This window comes from Thermobia domestica, chromosome 5, assembly GCF_964235325.1.
Source record: "Thermobia domestica chromosome 5, izTheDome1.hap1.1, whole genome shotgun sequence".
In the NCBI taxonomy this organism is placed as follows: Eukaryota; Metazoa; Arthropoda; class Insecta; order Zygentoma; family Lepismatidae; genus Thermobia; species Thermobia domestica.
The window spans coordinates 18379857-18403349 of record NC_137458.1 but is presented as its reverse complement, the minus strand read 5'-3'; the positions used below and the strand labels follow the sequence as shown (position 1 = coordinate 18403349).

Sequence of the window (23493 nt, the reverse complement as noted above, 5' to 3'; positions counted from 1 at the left end):
GATTTCATTTGGATTGCCCCAGCCGTGTGTCTGAATTCCATACACATGGCAGTCAACGTGTTAAATATTTTATTGTTGGTGTTTAACGTATAAATAAACAAGTAGTTGAACAAATTAATAACGTAGTACTTGGATAATGTCTTTAAGAATCTCTATGGCTCATTTCAACACACAAAGCTCACTCAAAAGGGCTCATGACCTCATTGGTTCACTCATGAAAGGGTCATCAGACAGCATACATAGTATAGGTCTTCAAGACACGCACGCACTCTACACATGCAAAAAAAATGAATTCTATGACAAAATGAAAATCACTTTTTTATTATTGCTTAATACCATTTATCCACAGACGCAAGTAATTTTTTCGTCTAAAAAAGGAAGTCTTCGTATAGTTAACAAAACATTCCACGTTTATTTATTACCCTAAAGCTATCACTTGATCTTGTTATAAAGTTATTTTTAATTTACATTTATTAAAAAATGTCCTGAGATAGAGACACATTTTAATTCACTTCATCTGTGAAGTTATCAAGTTTTAAGCACTTGGCGTGAAATACACTTTATTATTTGTATTAAATATATAACCTGGTTCCAAAATAAACTTGGAACACTACGTGAATTTTATTTTACGCAAGAGGAAAAAAAATCACATTAGCAAGATTCAGTTTACTTTTCTTTTACCGCAGTTTTAAATTATTATTAGCACAAGCATAACTGCTTGATTGTTTATGTTTGGTTCGATGATTCATTGTTGTTGTTCGATCTCACTGATTGGATGGAGGCTGACTCCCTGAAGATTGCTCGTATTGGTTTTTGTTCTTCAATAGATACGCGGCCAAGAAATTTATAGGATCAGGCGGCCTGAAAAATCAGAACAGAAATACAAGTGAGAAATCGGAAATTAATTATAAAGTCTTTCTTTAAAAATGTAGCGTCACTTTGATTTTTCTTGATTTAAAATATTCTAAATTGTAAAACTTCAATGTTCGAATGTCAATTAGGCCAATGCCCCAGAAACGAGGAAGAAAATTTAAAAGATAACACCATACGAAGGCATTATACTTTAAGACAATACAAATGCAGACCCACAAATGTTGTAACGCGGAATTTCTAGAAAACACTGATTTTGTAATTTCCTGTGATTTCAAGGAATGCCTGGTAGAATCACGAGTTATGATAATTTCATCTGACGCACACATATTGAGCAAGCCATGAGGTGACAAACATGTGATGTCAAAGTAATAAAGAAAGAACCCAATTCAAGAATGAGAACAATGAAAGCAAGGAAGTGTGAATTCATATAAAACATTAAGATTTGGATGATTGGAAGTCTTTAGTCTTTTTACCAGAGGGCTTTTGCTCTTTCTTCGTCTTTCGTCGCCAGTCTTTCATTGTCAATCTGACTGTTTTCATTTCGTCGAGATTTTGTCTCCCGATAATCGATTCCTGACTTTGACACTCAGTCCGCCACTTTCAGTTTTCAATACAAGTCTTACAACTTCAGTAATTGGTTATAGTTTGCTGTAAGCTCTGGTCTCAACTGTAGTCTGAACATATCACACAGTGACTACAACCGTCGTTAGTTTAAATCGTATATTTTGAACTTATTCTGAGACCAATTCAACACCGAGTCCTCACAATCTGCGCCGCCGAAACCTCAAATCCTTCGTTCAACAACGATAGGAATCAGCGCAGACGGAACCAGGACGACGTCGCTACAAGACGCAGATTTAATAAGGTTGGTCTTGCTCATATGTGATGTTGCGTTCCATGATAAATCGTGTATTCTGTTAAGACACTTGAAAACACACATACATTCAACACCCAAAGAGAACTGAAATAAGCAATTCAATTAATTAATTCATGTTTTCAATTAATTGCATTCATGTTTTCCATTTGTACATTACACAACGAACCAAATGGGGTTAGGCTGATTGGGGTTACTACTTACAATAGAGTGTGAGTGAAAATCACTCACTCTCATTGGTATTGGAAATAACTAGTTTTCTCGCCCCTAAATCATACCAAAGAGAGGAGGAAGCGAAAAAAAAGATAATTACGAGGGCTGTAATATAATGCCAGCATAGTTAGTACAGACATACTATTTAATATACATTAACAATTACACTTACAGAACTTCAATGTATTCTGCATATTTCCCAAACTTCTAGCAGCCGTCGTATGCTGTTGGTGAGATTGTTTCTGTTGCTCTGGGCGATAGATCGCCCTATGGCATGTAGTTAGGATACCTGGAAACCTGGTGCCTCGGAGGGGTTATTTAATCTGCGGAAACAGGTTATACTCACGTCTGGAAGTATGGTGGATATTTAAAAAAATTCCATGCCACCTGAACAATGATTAGATCACTATTTTATTTATACATATTTCTAGGCACTACCGACATCTATCGACTTAAGCCTGCCACGCATGAGAGATGACGTCCCTCGATAGCACACTATTCAAAGAAAGGGGAGAAAGGAAGGAAGTGACCTGTGACTTGCCTTAGGTATCATCCCACCATTTACCTGGTGCTGCAAACCTCACTTAGTGTAGCTGGTCTGAAAAAACTGTTACATTTTTTCGACCGAGTGTCTCCGCCGTGAATAGAACTTGGGACCACCCGCACCAAAAGTGAAAACATTAACGACTACGCTACACGGAATTGTAACCATTAGTTCACTATACCTACTACGTGACTTTCAGGATGTACTACACAATTTGATGACAGTCCAACTCCAGAAGGAGAGCGGCCCCCTCGTGGCAAAGTAGTTAGCACACGCGCCTTTGATGTGAGAGACCTAGGATCGATTCCCGACGGGAGTTCATGTGGTTTGGATCCCTCGTTAAGTTACAGCTCCACGTGTCATATAGCCTCGCTGTTGAAAGGGACTGATACTCAAGTCAAATCAAGTCATTTTGAAGATGATATCGCCCGACATTCACCTGCTCTTTAATAACAACTTCCACTATGGGTTCAATCTATTGATTCTGAACGAAATACCTTGATCCATAGTTTAACCGTCCGATATGGCACCGGCTTGTTGCCATAATGTAGCTATAAATAAGCTACTGGGAATATTGTTGGAAGATAAGTATCCACATGTTCATGGTGAAGAAGGGACTGGAAGTATGCAGTTCGAACCATTGTCGAAGAGTACAATCCCAAATAACAGTCGATAGAACGAGTAATTGTGACGCTGTGTATGAATGAAAAAGACAGAGATAAATGAGGTGCTTTAAATCCATGCTTATGACACTGAGGTGCTTTTGGCACGGACTACTTTTAAAAAAATTCAAGAGCGCTACTCAAATGTCATAAGCACGGTTTTAAAGCACCTCACTTAACTCTGTCTTCTTCATTCATACACAGCGTCACAATTACTCATTCTACCGACTGTTTTTGGGATTACACTCTTCGACAATGGTTCGAACTGCAAACTTCCAGCCCCTTCTTCACCATGAACATGTGTATACTTATCTTCCGACAATATTCCCAGTAGCTTATTTATAGCTCTCGTACTTTGTTCTGCTTAGCGACATAAAACCACATGTACGGTAAATAAATTATTTCAGATTTTAATTTGTATATTACAGAACTGAGATTTAATGACGCATTTAGGTAAATAATAAAGAGAAATATATTTCCTCTTTAGCATCTACGTTAATAATAAAGGGAAATATACTTTTCCTTTAGAATTTAGGTTAATAATAAACCGAAATATATTTCCCGTTATTATTAACAATATATGTTTCTGACCAAATTTGCCTTAATACAATACATAATTATATTTATTTATCAAACACCACCAGTTCATTAACATTAGAAACCCAATAAGGGTGAAAATTCGTCCTTACAATGTTGTATCTAAAGGGTTCTCACTGATCTGGAGAAATTATTTCCCTGACTTCTCCCTGACTTTTGGCAGGACGTTCCCTGACTTTCATGACAGATGACGTTGACATAAAAATAAGGAATAAATAATGGTAAATATTTATATATGAGAACATTTATTCTATAGAGACAAATAGTAATCAAATGTTTGTACGTACATTCCACTTATCTTCCATAAGCTGAAATTTGTATACAATTAACGTTAGAAAACATATTTTATAAAATTTCCCTGACTTTCCCTGGCCTTTTCCCTGAACTTCTCTGATCTGCACCATTTTCCCTGAGTTTTCCCTGACTTCCCTGACCAATAGTAACCCTGATCTGCTTTAAAAAAAATAAAACTTTTTAAATAAAGCTTCACCTAAATCCTTCATTAAATTATAAATTCATGTTGGGTAAACTAAACATATCTAAAGTAGGTATATTGTATATTTATGTAACTATGTATGTTTAACTAAATTTTGTCTGTTTTCCATATAGCAGCCGTATTTGGTCTGTTTAATTTTATAGTTTTCTTTGCACTTTCGATGGGTTTTTACAATGGCTTGGAGGTTGCCTACCCGCCAATATTTTGTTAGGAAATATTCTTATGCGAATCTATGTACTAAAAAAAAAGAAAAGAAAAAGAAAAAAGAAAGAAAAAAGAGTGAGTTATGACAATAGAAGAGGACCCTCCCTCGCTTTTTTAAGGCGGGATGTAGGGCTGAGTTATGTCCCTTTGACATGCTGGTCGAAGGTCTGCCTCGATTTCTTTTTAACTGTTTCATAAAGAACAATCTACAAGAGTGATTTGAAAATGAAAATGAAATCTTTGAGTTTTACGTCCCACGGTTATGCCAGTTAGGCTAAAGGAGACGGTGATGATGAGTGATGAATGAAATGGTGGAATGAAGAAAGTGGGAGGAAACGGGAGAACCCCGAGAAAACCCACGCACACAGTGTTTGTCCACCACAAAGTTCACTTGGCGGGGGCTGGGATCGAACCCGGGACCCCAAACACCAGAGGTGAACGCTCTACCACTGAGCCACCGCGGCCCTACAAGAGTGATTTCTCTAGGCGGCCAGAGTGATAAAGGTTTTATATATATACAGATGGTGATCAGAAAAATGGAAACACCTGTAGTTGCAAACACGTCAGATGTATGGGTTGGCAGTGGGGTCGTGGTGCCCGCAGCGCCGGACCTCTGGTGGTGGTGTGTTAGGTCGGTCTCCATACTACGTCAGGCGCAGTGGAACAGCAGTGTCCAGTGGCTGCAGCAGACAGAGGTAGTGTAAAATGGGAGACCTCCCAGATTTGCCCAAGAGGGCAAATTGTTGGTGCGCGGTTATGTGGAGTGAGTGTGACGGCAGTGGCTACTGTGCTAGGTGTGTCGCGTGGGACAGTGTCGAAGGAGATGACGGCCTACACAACACATGGGAAAACCACATCGGGGAAGCAGAACAGTGGCCGGGAGAAAATCATGAGTGACAAGTCACGCCGGGTATTAAAGCGCATTGTCACGCAGAATCGTCGTGCCATTGTGGAGCAAGTGACGGAGAAACTCAATCAGCACCTCCCCCACCCTGTTTCGACAATCACAGTCCGCCGCGAATTACATGACATGAACTTACGGGGTCGTGTTGCACGGGCCAAACCGCTCATCAGGGACCATAACGCTTTCGCACACCGCAAAGGGTGCCGCGACCATGCCACTTGGACCGTTGAGGACTGGAAACGTGTGATATGGTCGGATGAGTCACCCTTCACGCTATTCCCAACCACGGGCCGTGTTTATGTGTGGAGAAAGCCCAAAGAAGCTTATGATCTGCAGTGTCTCCACCCAACTGCGAAACATGGCGGCGGCTCGGTGATGCTTTGGGCCGCCATATCATGGTTTTCATTGGGTCCTGTGGTCACACTTAGCGTCGAATAACTGCCAACGATTATGTCGCAATTTTAGGAGACCACTTGCATACTATGGTCCGGATGTTGTTCCCGTACAATGACGCCATCTTCCAGGATGATAATGCACCTATTCACACAGCTGGTGTTGTTGCAGCGTGGTTTGAGGAACATCGGGATGAAGTTCAACACCTCCACTGGCCCGTCCAGTCCCCAGATCTCAACATAATTGAACATTTGTGGTCCGTCTTGGAAACACGACTCCGGCGACGATTTCCACCTCCATCCTCTCTCACAGAACTGGCCGATGTCCTCCAGGAGGAATGGTGTAAAATTTCACTACCTACCATTCACGACCTCTATGCCTCCATCCCACGTCGCACCAAGGCTGTTCTGAAGGCGAAAGGTGGCCCGACACCATATTAATCTGGTAAGTTGCAATTTCGTTCAGGTGTTTCCATTTTTCTGATCATCATCTGTATATGCCTATTTGAGAAAGGAATGAATGATTTACTTTCAAAGTGGAGAGCGAGTTTAGTTGTTCTGATTATAATATCTTTTTAAGCAACTTAGGAGAAGAAGCCTAAGCATGGCTCCTAGTATAACTGATTCTCACCATTTCTGTATTGGTCTGAGGAATAACCAACTACATTGTGTTAGGAGAACTGTAAATTTCGAGTAAGAAGGTATAACTCGAAGAGAGATTGTCGACGAAACAAAATAACCTTTTTTGTGAATTCTGAATAAATAAATAAATAAATAAATTTTATATATATATATATATATATATATATATATATATATATATATATATATATATATATATATATATATAGAGAGAGAGAGAGAGAGAGAGAGAGAGAGAGAGAGTATTGTTACAGTTTCGGCTATGTAACATAGCCTTCCTCAGACACACTATCTTTTACAAATGGCAGTATATCCCTGCATCGCATTCTTTCCTGTACCACCTCGTCTCGAATTTTCCTTCTATTTTCTCTATAGTCATGTCCATGAAATTGATTTTCCTCTCTTCTTCTATTTTCATTTCTAGCCTAATCCCTTTTTCTTCATCCTTAATTGTTTTAACAAGTTTCTCCAATTGTCTCTTGGTTCCATTCCATATTGCAAAGCAATGACCTACATATCTACAAAACCTTATAAGACTTTGTCCTCCTCCTGTTTTCACTTGCTGTTCCCCCCTGTTCATTACAATCTCTGCTAGTACTGGGCTTAGTCTCGAACCTATGCTTAGTCCCTCTTTTATCGTCACCAATTTTTCACCAATCATGCATACACAATTCCTCCATATCAGCGTTAGGGCCTTCAACACTTTCTCCTTTTGATATTTTCTTATTATCTTATTTTCCATTTCCTCTTTTATTGTTTTTAACACGTACTCTCCTTTAATGCTCGGGAACATTGCTTTTTCATCAACACTGAACAATATGGTTCTTTCTCTTCTGTCTCCCACCTGTTCTAGGGCACGTTTTACCTCCTCTGTGTTTTCCACTCTGCTACTCTCCTCAGATAATGTGTTTGAGGAAGGCTATGTTACATAGTCGAAACTGTAACACATACATATACTCCTAAAAATATATATACTGCTTTGGTCTGTTGGAGTTTTATATTTTGATCAGCTCTATCCAGACCCAGTACTTAATTTATGAGAAAGGAAAGTAAGCCATCCTCTAACCTTAGGTTTAGATAGAGTTAAGTTGATTTGCTGGTTTGAACGTTGGTTGTAGGAGATAAATAGGAAAAAGAATATATATATATATATATATATATATATATATATATATAAGAGGTAAGGAAAGAGACGAGAGATAAAGATTGCTATATATATGTAAGGTGTAGAATTAATAAGACAAACCCCCCAGATGAGTAGAGCCAATGAAAGAACAAACTCTATTCCTATTTAGAATCTATTCGTACTTTGAAAGTATAGAGTAAACACCAACACACACTTGTGCAAAAAATTTTTAAGACTAATTACATATCTCTGAATATAAGTAACTGTTATCACCGAACTCGGGACCACGCATCGGTCACTTGCCGTTAATCTTACTGGGTGCATTTGGTTTAATACTGGATGCATTTAAGATAATGTGATAATATTTAGCCCAGTACTTGTAAGATTTTGTATCAAAAGGTTTGTGCTTACCTTTCTTTTGCCAACGTAGATAACGCTTGTAGTAGAATAGGTACAACAGTTTGGTCCAAATACTGCCTCGTAGGAAGCGACTGAAGATCTACTCGGGACTTCTTGGCCGGTTGTTCCCCTCCAGCATTCTCTTTCTCAACGCCTATCACTTTCTGCTTCGAAAATGGGAGAAGCAACAACAGAATCAGCAGCAATGTAATGTGAAAAGATAAATGGAATTAATTTAACATCAATTAAAAAAAAGAACGAGTAACTATTCTCTCTCTCTCTCTTTTATGTAAAATTATAATCAATTTGAGGAGTAAATCTGGATAAGGGCGTAACTAGCAATTCTTCAATTTTACAGGAGAGCAGAAAAACAAACGACTTTATCCAATTAACCATCGTATTCACACACTATTTTTTGGAGATAGGCGTTCGCTACGGAGCAGAGATCTTACCTTAACACCACTTAGACAAATACGGACATGCTCAAACTTGCAGAAAATATGTATATCTCATTTTTCCGGAAATAGGTCGATACGCCCTTATCCAAATTACTCCTTCAATTTATTAGAAGTTGTCTACTGAGCACACAGAAGGTTATGCAACACGTTTACGATGTGTGATGGTAACACTGAAGTTTCGTGTGTAGCGCCTGGTCGTTTTTTAACTTGTGTTAGGTCGAACGTCCGACGGTGCAGCACGAACGCGTGTGTCGAAGAAGACAGAGCTGTTAATCCAAAATTGGAGACCTCTTAGTTTCACAGTGGCTGGATTGTGGGTACGAGTTTAGTTGGCGTATCTAGTGTGTTACGAGAAACAGTATTCCAAAAATGATGACGGCCTACAGAACTAATGAAAAAACGACCCTGGCGAAGTTTGATAGTCGATAGAATAGACGCCGGAAGGGCATGTATCGCCGAATAATGAACAGGATGTCTACTAAAATCCCAAAATGAAATTTCATGACTTTTTCTTTACCAAATCGTAAAATTTCATAACACTCTCAAGACCGAATTTGGGTGCGAATTAGGCCGAATTTTCATTCATGCGATAGAAGCGTGGTTTGCTTGCGATTTGATAGCATCTAAAGTCAACCATAGACATTTCTGGTGGTGAATTTTGACGTTTTATAGAACAAAATTTTCCAATCTGTATTTACATTTGTACAGCTTAAAAAAATCGTGACCCAAAAGCTAAATTTCTTCACTTTCATGACCGTTTTCTGATTTCGTGACATTTGTGACCGATAAACATCCTGATGAAGAGAATTGTTATCAAGGTCTGTACACACACTGAATGCGGAACTCAATCAGAAACTGGACAATCACAGTTCGAAGCGAGTTGCAATTTCCAGTGCTGATCACCGCCACCACGCATTAGCGCAAAGAAAATGGTGTCGAAAACATGCGTAGTGAACAGCCTATTGGAAAAACCATAATACGGTTAGATGAGTTCCCTTTCACCTAATTTCCAACAACAGGCTGGATTATGTATGGCAGACGCCAGAAAGAAAGAAAAAAAAAAGTTTAGGCTTTGAACTGACTCCTTCCTACCGTGAAACATGGTGGCGGCTCTGTAGTACTGTGAGCAACAAATTTTCAGGTATTCCGTAAATGCTGCAATTATGATAGAAGTTTAATTAATCTGTCTCATTTTTTGGCATTCATATTTTGGGTATTATTTTCTCTGTGTCAGTCATCAGATTTTAAAGGTAGGAAAGGAACACCTTGCTACGTTCACTTACACAAGCCATTCACTTTGGAAATTCGTGGTTTTGTTCAAATAAAATGCTCTGTCAGACCTAAAATAGTAAGTCATTTCATTCTTATGTTCCCTGATCCTCATCTTCGTAGTGTGGTCAGTATTGGTATTGACTGACAAATACCTACTCGCTTACATTCAATTTACGTTATCCTTCACGAATACTTAATAATAATAATAATAATAATAAAAAAAACTCATATTATGCATTCTGCAACTTGCGCAATACTTTTCAACGCTGTTCAGAAAGCTTTAAATTATGATAAATATTTAAATTTTCGACATTGGAGAATGTCTACCCATCTCTCACAATATTATAGACAAGCTGATGGATCATTCACACTATTTCCTCACTTCCTTATCTCATTGCACTCCTCCTCCAACGGAGGGGGCGCGGTGGCTCAGTGGTAGAGCGTTGGTGCATGGGGTCCCTGGTTCGATCCCAGCTCGTGTCGTGTGGACAAACACCGTGCTCGCGGGTTTTCTCGGGGTTCTCCCGTTTCCTTCTACTTTCTTCATTCCACCATTTCACTCATTTTTCATTATCACCGTCTCCTTTAGCCTAACCGGCATAAACTTAAAGATTTCATTTCATTTTTCCTCCTCCAACGGAATCTCTTTTTGTATGTGCTCCCATTTTTTTTTTATTATGTTTTTTTACCAAAGCTAGATTCGGTTTACATTCATTTTGCGTACCGTTGTTATTCAACCACAAATTACCCATTACAGCAGCGCTTCGTCCCATGACCCTTTGACCACTGGGTTGCGAACGACAAGATGGGGAAGGGTGGGGGATCAGACCTATCTTGAATGCTGCGAAAGATCTTTCTACTTGGTAAACTTCAAAGGGAACTATTGTACTGGAAGAATGAAGTATAATCTAATCTTTGTAGTAGCAGACTTGTAATTCTAGACTAAATTCAAATAACAAGCACGTACTTATTTTTTGATGTTCTTCGTGTAATTAATAATTCTTTTCCTTTATATGTTTCTTACTTAATATCTATATATAAATCTTTTAATTCGTTAATACTGTTCCAAACGACATATAAATCTTCATCTCCAATTCTTGATTTTCGCAGTTCCACAAACTATATCTTAACAACTGGTGTCCAACTAGGCATATGCCTACATTCATATCACATTCTGATCCAACACTTTCCCCTCTTTATTTTCTTAAATAATAATAATAATAATAATAATAATAATAATAATAATAATAATAAATAAATAAATAAATAAATAAAAACTACTAATACAAAAATCGTTCTTTTGTTTTAAACCTTTAAACCATTTGTTGCTTTCTCCGAATTGAGCTGATTGAGTTTAACGTCCCGTTCAGCAGCGAGGCAATATGAGACGTGGACCTACTGATTAACGTGGAATCCGAACCACATGAGCTCCTGCCGGGAATTGAACCCGGGTCTCCCACGCCAAAGGCGCGTACGCTAACCGCTTAGCCACGAAGGAGCTCTACTTTCTCCGAAGTCTTTTAACCCAATTGAACTAGCGCCTCAGGTTATCCCAAACACTCTCCTGTAAACTGGTCAACTCATAATTTTGTCATGTTTCTATCTTACCCTCTTTGTGGCATCTAAAGGGAGTGGGGTTGTTAATTACGGATGAACTTAATCTCTTCCTTTGCTGCGACGAGTAGACTTCAACATTTTGACGTATTTTCTTCCCTTATTTTTGACTATTTTCTGCACCTCTTCTTCTGTCTACAATCTTCTGATACAGGTGCCAATGCAGATAACACACCTTAGTTATGCTGTTGTTTCTGAGGAGAGTGAACATTATTTATCCCAAATATACCAATTGAAGGAGTAGCAGATAACTCAGCAATATTAGAAATGTTTTTTTATGTCACACGCTATTTCAGTAAGGTCAGGGAGACTTCCGGTTGTATGCTTACTTTCCATTTAAACTTTGTTTTCAGTCCTTTTGCCAGCATACTACCAACAAAACAGACGAGTCATGCATCTTTTGTTCTTGACAGGGCGCACCTTGTTACTGTGATTTCTCCAACACTTTTTACATACATCAGAACTTTCGTAACGCTTGCAAATAAATCCCAGGGGAAGTTCTGTTTTGCTCCACGGTCTTATCTGGATGCTTGGTAGCAATTTCTTACTTCAACAAGATAACTTCTTGATCACGCAGAAGTAATTGAGGTAAAAATCCACCTTTTCAGATTTCCTTCCAACACATTATGCTCCTGTTTCAACCGGGATGGAAGCGTATATTTGTTTTCCCTGCAGTGTGCCGCTGATACTTGGCAAATCTAAAAGGGAACTATTGTTGGCAGAATAATGTCTAATCGTAATTTTTGTAGCAGCCGATTGATAATAATACAATAAGTATTGTAAACTCAAATAATTAGTACACACTTAATATCTCCCACTTCGTTTAATTAATAATTCTTCTTTATATGTTTCTTATACGAGGTGTGTTTTTTAAGTAAGTATATATTCCGTAACAATGTTATTATTACATTAAAGCCTGTACTTTAATATACTTTTCTACATAGTTTCCACTAATATTAAGGCATTTATCGTATCGTACCACAAGCTTTTGAATACCATCCTTATAGAAGTCTGCCGCCTGATTTGACAACTACTACAACACAGCCGTGGGCACAACTTTCGAGAATTTAAGCGCTGAGCCACAATTTCATAGAGAACACTTCTTGAAGCTTATCAAATAACGACGAAATCATAAAGCACCTATTCTCTTTCGAGTTTTCGTCAACTTTCTGCACCAAGCCTTCAGTGATGACAGAAGGTCGCCCACTTCGTTCCTCATCGTGAAAATTTGTGCGACCATCTTTAGAAGCTCTAATCCATTTCCGTATCATTCCATAATGATTTCTCCATACACTTCACTAATCTGGCGATGAGTTTCAGTCGCTTTCACGCATTTAGTAGTAAGAAAACGAATCACAGGGTGTATTTCACAGTCGGCGAAGGCATTTTAACCATTCACAAACGAACTAAACTATGGTCGAATGTTTCCTTAATGGCATGTGTTGCTCGCCAGCAGATTTAGGTAGGTACACAGTGCACATGCGTGGGACGCCGATCGCAGAGCTGTGGTGGCCAAAATTTCAAAACGACACTTACTTAAAAAAACACGCCTCGTATTTCTTTATTAATATCTCCATATAAATCTTCACGTTACTTCTGTCCCAAACGATCTACCATGAATTATACATTATTTTTCGCTGTTCCATAGACTATATCTTAACTTTTTTTTCATACTCTAATTTTGGTGGTTTAAGAATGTCCCCTACGTGATTAATAATAACCAACAATAAGCACAGCAGTGAGAAAATAGTTATTGATGAAAATCCCAGACAGGGTAGTAACAATTCCATATAACACTTTTGGGAAACAAGGTTAGTACTTGAATTTAATTTAGTAATATATAGGATATCTCAAAAGTCCCCTGACACAGGGTAACTGTATTATCAGTGTTACAACAAAATGTAAGAGGAAAAACCGTCTTCAAATATGTTGTTTTCAATCTAAAGTGAAGGATTTTTTAAAATCGGACGAACCGTTGGCTGTACACTCTTTGTGCGCCCTATGATACATGAAATTGCAACGTTGCCATTTACCTGGACCCACAATATAAAGTGAATGGGGGCTGGCCATCGATACGTCAGCGTAAAAGACAGTCATTTCATTCAATTATGTTGTGGATCCACGTAAATGGCAACGTTGCATTTTAATTTAATATTGGGCGCATAAAGAGTGTACAGCCCAATGGCTCGTCCAATTAAAAAAAAAAAAAAAAAAAAAAAGCTTCACTTTAGATTGAAAACATCATATTTGGAGACGGTTTCCCACCTTACATTTTGTTGTAACTCTGATAATAACAATTATCCTATGACAGCGGACTTTTGAGACATCTTGTATATCTTACTGCGTGCATTAGCAAATAACATGAATAGTTTACTGACAAAATAGATCTCTAACTACTTATTCTAATATTAGTTGCAAACAATAGTAAACAGGAAGTTATTTCTTAAGTACATAATGACATAATAGGATGCGTATTAATAATTGACTAATGAAATATACTTCAGTGAAGCATCTAAACTGTCACGGACAAATTGACGCTACGTTTCAATGATCTTGTGCATAAAACAACAACTCGTAGGACTACATATTTTCTACATTTCCCTCCATTCTACAGACAATGCTAACAAAAGAAATGCTTAAATATTGTCTGATGAAGGATATGTTAGATATCCGAAACCGTAACACATTATAGTTTAAAATACAGTGTGTGTTGAAGCTTTGATTAGTGTTTCTTTTGTTAAAATATCCAATCCAAAGCCATGGACAGTGTCATTATAGACAATTCCAATCTTCTTGAACAGCAGCTTCTAAAATCCTTGCTGAGAATCGGTCAAAAAACGTCGACAGCACCCAAAGTTAAAGTCTTATTCAAACAACTACACTGAGGCTTAATTTTTCTTACAACTTTGTTTACAAATGCTAGCATAATCGTGTCTCTACGTTAGTCCTTAAATCTGTGATTTAGGCGTCGTTTTGTTCATCACAATTTGGATGCTTCACTGAATATGTTTCATATTTCCATTTGTAAACAATTAAACACGAACAATTTAGGCTCTTATAAAGGCAAAATGCGTCAGTAAAAGATTACGTAATAACGAATGTCAAAACATGATTTAAAATATATATCATCATCGACAAATTATTTTAATAGAAAGTAACGAAGTGGCATGGTATGTTACGCACACGCGCTGCTTCTGATATTCCATTGCCTCCAGTCTGTGGCTGTGGGGGCTGTGTTTCTGCTGCCGGTTGTTCTGGAGCAGGTGGCTGCTCTGGAAAGAAAAAGAAATATATTATCTCTTGCAATCATACATTTCATCACATTGGATATTTTTTTTCTACTACAAAAAGACCCTAAAACTATAAAATTATGCCGAAAAGTGTTCCAAATTATGAGAGAAAACTTTCAAAACTTACAGAAATAAGGAAGTAATGAGCCAATGTTATGACTCGTATTATCCAGCTATGTGCCATCTGACCAATCACTGCCTTTCGCAACCATTTGCGTCAGAGAGTTTAGTCTGGTTTATTTTGTCTTGACAGAAACTACAGTAAGTATAAGGATGGCTACCAAGATCAACTTGCTCTAAATAGGGAATGAGCACTGTAATCCTTAACCTATCATCACCCCACATTTACTCTTCTAATGACGGAAACTTCTGACTAATTGTCTTGCAGTACTGAAACGTAGGTCATCAAATCACGAACAAATTCTCAAATTACTTACTGAAACAATTAGATGCTCATCAAATAATAATAACTACGAAAGTTCAACAATCACCCAAGGATCGAAGTAACAACGAATAAATTTTCACCAGAGATGACGACTTATCAAAAATAAGTTCATCGAGCAACGAGTTCTTCTTTGGTTAGAGTTTAGCATCTCTTTCCAAGATCGAGGCAATATGAAACGTAGCCTTACAATTTAAGTGACAATCCGAACCATGGTAATGCATTCAAATTTGAAAGCTTTGCCACCTGGAACAAAAACCAGGATCCACTAGACCACCAGAGCGTCTCGAGATACGTAAGGTTTTAGGTAAACTCGCACTAATGATGGCGAAAACTTATCGTTGAAACGTCTGTAACTGGATTGTTATTTGGATGCTTACATGAGCGTTGAACTTCCCTTATTATATTTTCGTAGTTTAAATCTCCTAACACGAAATTTAAAAGTTGGCAACTATCAACATGCGAAGTTCTAAAACTTTTCATGCATGTTTTATACGAAATACATTCATTTAATACCTGTTAATCTAGCGTCTGGGGTTATAGGAGTACAGCGAGGAACCAAAAGATACACTGGTCCAATCGTTGTTCAGTTCCACTCTTCTACATTGTCAAGTTTATTCGAAGAGTTTTTGAACTGTAATAGAACGGCTTCGGAAACAATGCATACATGTTTTTTCTCGAGGTTCTTCAATAAGCATTCACCTGTGATTTACAGTTTCTCCTATAGCCTAAAGGGAATAACCATGAGATATTACAAGATTTCACATTTCACCTATCCCACTTTACACTACCGATTATTCACGTAATTCAAGAACTTGGATTTATACTTTATGCAGAAGCCTATGGTGAAAAGCAGGGATTGATTCATTTATATTGAGCCGAATTCGAATATTAATTACCTAGGAAATGCTGTATTTCCATCAGCCGTGTTGTGTTTGATCTGCAGACCACCTCTAGTGACTATTGCCCGGCATCGGAATTCCCCCTGCAAAAGAATGCGTTGGAGCTGAACCATGGGTATTGCATCCCACTCCTCTTTACAGGCTTTCCACAGGTCGGAGACGGTGCGGAATCATGAACGCTTTTGGGAAACTCTGCGCACTGGCGGAAGAACATGCTTCGGCCCTTTGCGTCAACAGGTCTGTATGTAATGGTACGAACTTCCATCGATCATCTGCGAGATAACGTTCATACAGCCTCCTGCAGTTCCTGTTCAGCCACATGACTCGGTTTCAGGGCGTGCTCTTGCGAACGACCGTGGTGTGTAAATCCATGTGAACGGCGCAACTCATTGTCGCCTGCGATGTGCGGCATTTGCTGGTCATCGCAAGCTGTGTGGTGGAATTTTCGGAGGTGGTCGTCATACAGCGAACCACACGCAATAGCGGCGGGGGTCCTCTTCATAGGAGACCAATTTCTAGCTGTTAGCGTCAGTGTGATTGGCCCAGGATTCTGTGGCGCATATTTCCGTATAATACGATTCACAGTGGTATGACCAACACGAAAATTACACATTTGATACATTTTTACGATGTGCAACGACAAGAACTTAGGGTCGGAAAGGGCTAAAATGAACCGTCCCAGAATCTATTCAGTTTTGGCGACATCAGACAACGCTCAACTGCATGACTAATGAGATGCTGTTGCTTGCCTCGTAGCAATCTCATGGCGATGGGTTGCGCATGCGCGGCAGAGCTGCACACTGACTTCGGCTCTATATAAATGAATCAACCTCTGTATTTCATATTTCTTATATAATTGAACATTTTCACAACATGTTTATCAGGCTGCACTTTCTGACTCTGGAAGGCGGTCAGCGACCTTAATACAGCAGATTCCCCACTCCTGCCCTAAATAAATATTTCTATTTTCATGATCATGCAACCATGATCATACAAACTTAGTTTTCATCGTCAAAATTATATCGTCAACTACAATGACATTTCTACCTTATTTTCTAGTAAAATATTAAAATGCTTAGCCTATGAAGAACTTTTAATTTTGACAGTAGTAACATATTTTTAAAACAAGATCACAAGTGTTGTAGTTATGTGATGATGATGGCACAGGACATGACTCAGCACATGCATTGTTGGCAAAATTCTTAAAAGAGCTGTAACTACAGGCAGAAAGATCATAACTGATGGTGTCCCTAACAACTTCAAAAATCGATACGATTTGTTTGAATTGACGAAGTCGTTTGTGCCAATAGATTGAGTATACAGTGTTGTTAATCAGGGGAAGAGGCCTTGCGATGTTGTAGGGTTGCTGAAGCACTGCGCTATAGAACACAATCTGTCTAATCCAATTACAGCTGCAATTGAGAATGTCGAGGATTTTACTAGAGTTGTGAAATTATATACATCAACAGATTTCATTTTGTTGCCCAAAGATTATGCTGAAGAACTTCGCCAGCCGAAAATGGAAGAATGGTCCAACCAAACTGCCTTTGTGAAAGGTATTCAAAAGTCATATGTCTGGCCTCAGAGTGATCTAACTAACTCTATGGCCTATGGAACCCGAAGGTTCAATGCCGCATTCACAAAAGTTCTTCACTGACTTCTATCCTTAGCCAACTGGATCCAGTTTCTACTTTCTATTCCTATTTCTGCAAGATCCATCTTAATATTGTCCTTCCATCTGAACCTAGGTCTACTTAATGGTAGTTTCCGATTGGTCTTCCAGTCAAGACTTTGAAAACGTTTCTACTTTCTTCCATCCTAGCTACGTGACCTGCCCACCTAAGCCTCCTAGACTTCACGACCCTAACAATGTTTGGTAAACCGTATAAATTATGCAGTTCCTCGTTATGAAGTTTCCGCCATTCCTCATCCCCGTTCCTCTTGGGTCCGAATATTCACCTCAGGATCTTGTTTCAAATACTTTTAGTCTATGTTCTTTTCTCAGAGTAAGCGACTATGTTACGCAACCATACAGAACAACAGGAAAGATTATCGTTTTATATATTTTAAGCTTCAAATTCCTCGACAGAATTCGCGACGATAAAATATTTTGAACTGAATAATAACACGACATTTAATTTCTTCGTGAATATGATTTTCGTCTGTTAATATTAATTCTAGATATTTGAAAGTATCCACTTTATTAAAAGTATTATTTAATATTTTAACTCATCCATAATTTGCCGTATTACGGTTCCGACGAACTTCCATGTATTTCGTTTTCTCTGCATTTACTTCTAAACCCATGTCCCTGCAAGCGTTTAATAATACCTCTGCATTTCTTTCTATTGTTCTCTTATCATCCCCAATTAAATTTACATCAGCATACGCCATAATCCGGTGAACACCATTCAACTCTAGGCCCTAGTAGCTATCTTTGATTTTCCTTATAGCGTATTCCAGGACAAAGTTGAATAATAATGACGACAACGTATCTCCTTGTTTCAGGCCATTCCCGACGTGAAAGGTCGTGGATAAAAATTTTCCTACCCGGACTTTATTTTGGGATTCATTTAACCATATCTTAATTAATCTAATTAGCTATCTCGGTATTCTATAAGAACGTTCTGTATTAGCAAGTTCTGTAAGAACGTTGTATAATGTTTCTCTCCTAACCGAGTCGTAAACCTTACTAAAATCATTAAATGGTTGATGTACCGGGGTATTGTATTCCCACTTCTTTTTGAGTATTTGTCGAATGGTAAATATTTGGTCGACAGTTGATTGATTTCGTCCGCACTGATAATCTCCAAGGCCTCAGAGTGATCGACGAACTTATATCGTCGAGCAAGAAAGAAGACATTTCTTCTGTCTAACTAAGATCTCAAAACGACAGAACCCCGTTCACAACCTACAAAGACGGATGTTTGTAATCTGTGTGTATGGCTTGCAGAGATTATAAATGTCAGTTGTGAGTTAAATTAAATCGTCGTAACTTTATGTTACGACGTGGACTGGCTGCTGAATAATTTTCACCTGCAAGACATCACCACCGATGTTTACTTCCAATTCACGCAATATTTTAAAGATTGTGGGTGCTCCAGTTTTTATTGCGTCAATAGGGAAGCATCACGTAATATCAAAGGAAAATACTGATGCAGTTGAACACATTTTTAAATTGTTTATTTCAGTTCCAAGCACAGTGCACAAAAGTGGTAAGGTTTGGAGAACCTGTAATATATTTTGGAACTTTCACCAAAGTTTTGCAAGTTTTAATATGTTTGAAAGCTGTGTTAGTTACTTACCTTTATGCAGAAATAAAATGCTATGTGAAATAAGACTAGATTTTGACTTCATGAGCCCAATATGTGGGAATGTGGTAGCGGAAACTGGTTTAATGTATGGCAAAATTTTCAATTGTTTATAAAGTGGAAGTTCTGGTTTTGAAAACATGGTACTATCAAGTTTTTTTTTTTTTAATTTTATTTTATTATTATTATTATTATTATTATTATTATTATTTTTTTTTTTTTTTTTTTTTTTAACACTTTCAGCCCCAACCCTGTTTGAGTAAATTTCACCCCGGGACCAGACTACAGTTTGCTATGAACATTGTCAGTCAATGTGTATCTATTTGATACACGTGGTCCATCAGTAAACCCTCACTGTGTATCAAAAAGATACACAAGGGGCTGAAAGTGTTAAAGGGGGGTTGCATTTTTGAAAAGTACAGTGTGTCTATAAAAATACTACGTCGCTTTGGATAATCGTATTTAAATGAAATTGGTCACATTTGAAAGAAATACTTTTTTTTTTATTTTTTTTTAATACTATACCTCACAGAGACTGAATGTGGGCCCCACGAGTAGCGAGGTAGACATCAAGATGATATTCCCATTCACGCCACACACGCTCCAACATATCTGATGAAATGGACTGGATAGCAGCTCTGATACGAACTTGCACTTCTTGCAGGTTTTGACGCCATGGGGACACACAGACACAATCTTTTACGTAGGAGCCTGATGTTGAAACCTTCGCCTAAAAGCACGCTGAACCTGTACCAGACTCTGCATGCTGTGCTATTCCAAAAGCACACCAACTTCGTTCTTATGGGGGTGCAATAAATCCTTAAAACATATTCTTTAATAGCAACACAACACAACGAAAGGAAATAAATTTACGTTAGCACAATACGGAAACATATAAAGCTTAGCAAGTGACCTCCAGCAGAAACAGCAACTGACTGCTAAATATTCAACAATGAACCCATATCGATTAATGTCAAAGTAAACATGAGTGAATTTACTTTTTCTGTGTGTGATCCCCTCCATTATTGGTATTGTTGTCCACTGTTGACATGCACAAAAATATTTGAGATTTTCTTTCAAATGTGAACAATTTCATTTAAGTAAAATTATTCAAAGTGACGTAATACCACTTTAAACTATGATAGTATGTTTATGGACATTTGATTTTTTAGAAAATATTTCAGAAGGACACAGCACAACAACTTGGATACAAATTTTCAAATGGAGGAAATTATTTTAATCAGCAAATTATTATCTTTCAAATAAAGCAAATTAAAAAAAAAAAAAAAAATCTTGAGTCGTTCCAGAGATAGAGCATTTTAATATGTTGCTAAAATTAGCATGTAAGATTTTTTTTTTCTACAAACAAAAATAATACAGATTTCTTGCTTTGTCCTGAATTTTAATATCTGTTAAACTCAATAACATCTGAGACTATCTCAAGGTTTAAGATCTTTTCTCTGCCCGCTTGAATTGATCTAGCAAAACAAAGAAGTTGTGCAACATATTCAAAATGGTCGATATTCATATTCATATTTATTTGCCTGTTCATAGTTTACAAATGAGGACAATCCTCAATTAAGCATTACAGTTATCAGATATGGTTTACATTCTCTATATGTTATCAGAAAGATAAAAATGAAATGAAATCTTTGAGTTTTACGTCCCACGGTATGCCGGTTAGGCTAAAGGAGACGGTGATGATGAGGGATGAATGAAATGGTGGAATGAAGAAAGTGGGAGGAAACGGGAGAACCCCGAGAAAACCCACGCACACGGTGTTTGTCCACCACAAAGTATCAGAAAGATAAGTTTCCACAGAATAATAGCTTTTTTCTAACAATAATTCTAACAGAGTATTTCTGAATATCCGTTTTTCGTTAATGTCCTTATACTTTGTTGGTAATTTGTCATATAATTTTATACAATTCATATATACATTTTTGCTAAAATTTGCATAGTTCTGTTGGATAATATACATATTACAATTCTGCCTAGTATCGTATGAGTGAATCGTAATAGCTAATGTAAATAAATCCTTGTGTTCGATTACATACATAATTGTGCGATATATATATATAAACTAGGTAATGTCAATAATTTATATTTTCTTTTTTAAATTTTTTACATGAGAATCGTTCAGGCATACTAAACATTATTCTAATAACTTTTTTTCTGTATTCGGAATGTACTAGCACTTATTCTCGAATTCCCCCAAAATATAACACCATAGTTTATTATTGAAAAAAACTGCTATAATATAAGGACATGACAGCTTCCTTGCTCAAACTACCTTGCAACCTACGGAATGCAAAACAGAGTGAACTGAGTTTAGTATTAATGTATTCAACATAAGTATTCCATGTTAAATCTTCATTAACATATACTCCTAGAAATTTAATAGATGTTGTTTGACATAATTCTACAGTGTCTACAGTTATTGGTACAAGTTCATTTCTTAGGCCCGGGAATCGAAATTTGACAATGTTAGTTTGCAAACACATGCACATTTTATGTTCTTTCAATCAAGTATTTGAGATCTTACAGAAATGTATGTTAGAATTTAAATGAAATCTAAGTTTTACGTCCTAGGAATATGCCATATAGGGTAAATGAGACGGAAAATGATTATGAAACAATTGGTGAAATGAAAGAAGAAATGGACGGACTCCGAGAAAATCCACGAACACAATGTGTCCACCAATAAGCTTATATGGCCCAGGGTCGAACCAGGAACCTTTCGCACTAGAAGCACTCTGCCACTGAGACCCTGTGCTCCCTATGTTTGAAATGGGAGCATAGTAAGTATTCTTTTAATACTGAAATAACAATGTAGCTATGAGGGTTTGATGTACACTCATGTCCAAAATAATTGTCGCATATCTATAACTGTCTTCTTGTAAGAATATAATTTGATAATGATTTTGTAGAGTACTTTTAATATTGATACTATGTGTATAATCGGGAAATGTATAGTTGTGGTAAATTTCATAGGAAAAGAATTATAAATATGAAAATTAGAATGAGTAAAACAAAATGTTGCTAAATGGACAAGAAAGTTTTGTTTTCGTTTTATTGTTCTTATTTACTGCTCTTTTGACATGAAATTCTCCACATACATGTCTTCACCGATTATACACATACTAACTTATATGAAATACAGGGCGAATTCGTTATCAAATTGTATTAGTACAAAAACATATTTATAGACATGCATCAATAATTTTGGACATGAGTGTACATTTTCATGAGTTTTTCTTGCCTACAAGTCTGCATTTAGGCGACTTTCCCTTCCCTCTAAAAGTGGCAAGGTTTCCGGAACTAGTGTTGCCACGAGACGAGACGGGACGTCTCGTGAAATGTCTCGTCTCGTCTCGTGTCTCAAAAATGAAAACGCTGGCGGGAATGGCCAGGATTGAAATTGCCAGTGGTCATATAGATTGTAAAAGGAAAATCCCCTTTGTGAGGAAACACGTTGAAAAGCCTTCATAGAAAAGTGTCCTCTGTCTATTGAATGAAACAATCGTGATACATGAGCTTCCAGGAATATCATCCTTAATGTCTTGTCCCCAATTCCCCTTGCTGTAAACTGAGGGATTCTCATTTTTTTTATTTCTGGCTGGAATGATGACAAACAAAATCAAAGACAGGGAAGATTTTTACAAGGTCAAGAAACCGAACTACCACCACCATCTATTCAATTTGAAAACTGGGTAAGGTCTACACTTGTCTTTATTCTCTGGTGGCGGTATTCTTTTTGCTATATGAACCGAAAACGGCAATTGAAGTATATCATCTTGCAACTAAAATTTTGTCTTCTCTCTCTCTCTCCCTCCCTCCCTCTCTCTCTCTCTCTCTCTCTCTCACACACACACACACACACACTTTTACCATTTTACCAATCGCTCGCTCATTATACAGCAGTCATGTTGTAAAATTCACCTCTTCGTTTGGAAGGCGGGCGGACGACAAAAGAAGCAAAGATATTATCGACGAACCCTTCAAATTGTTTGCTTTCAGCAAATTTATGATACTAATAATAACACTTTGGGTAAAGAAGTTTTACAGGGGGACCTTCGTTTTGTTACGCGGAAATGTTTGATCTGACCAGAGTGCGAAATTGCCCTCTGCTTCGAAAGGAGGGGAATACTTCCCTTTCCTAGTGAATAATATTCATTAGGACCTGAATTATCTTCAGAAATTGTTTCTTACAGGCACACTAAGCCTCTCGAACTTGATAAGTGTAAAGAACATTTGGTATAATATTCATGGAACTCC

General features: G+C 37.6%; 1 protein-coding gene across 2 annotated transcripts in view; it reads right to left on the bottom strand.

Annotated features, from left to right (window-relative positions):
* Window positions 1-292: 292 nt before the first annotated feature.
* Window positions 293-23493, bottom strand: part of LOC145685761 (protein dpy-30 homolog) — a 51393-nt gene continuing 28192 nt past the window's right edge. For both annotated transcript variants that reach the window (XM_081758270.1, XM_081758269.1), the window contains exons 2-4: window positions 14454-14542; window positions 7939-8090; window positions 293-861 (exon numbers count right to left, since the gene is read on the bottom strand). In XM_081758270.1, the coding sequence (XP_081614396.1) occupies window positions 765-861; window positions 7939-8090; window positions 14454-14542 (338 nt within the window). In that variant the 3' untranslated portion in view covers window positions 293-764. The remainder of the gene's footprint in view (window positions 862-7938; window positions 8091-14453; window positions 14543-23493) is intronic.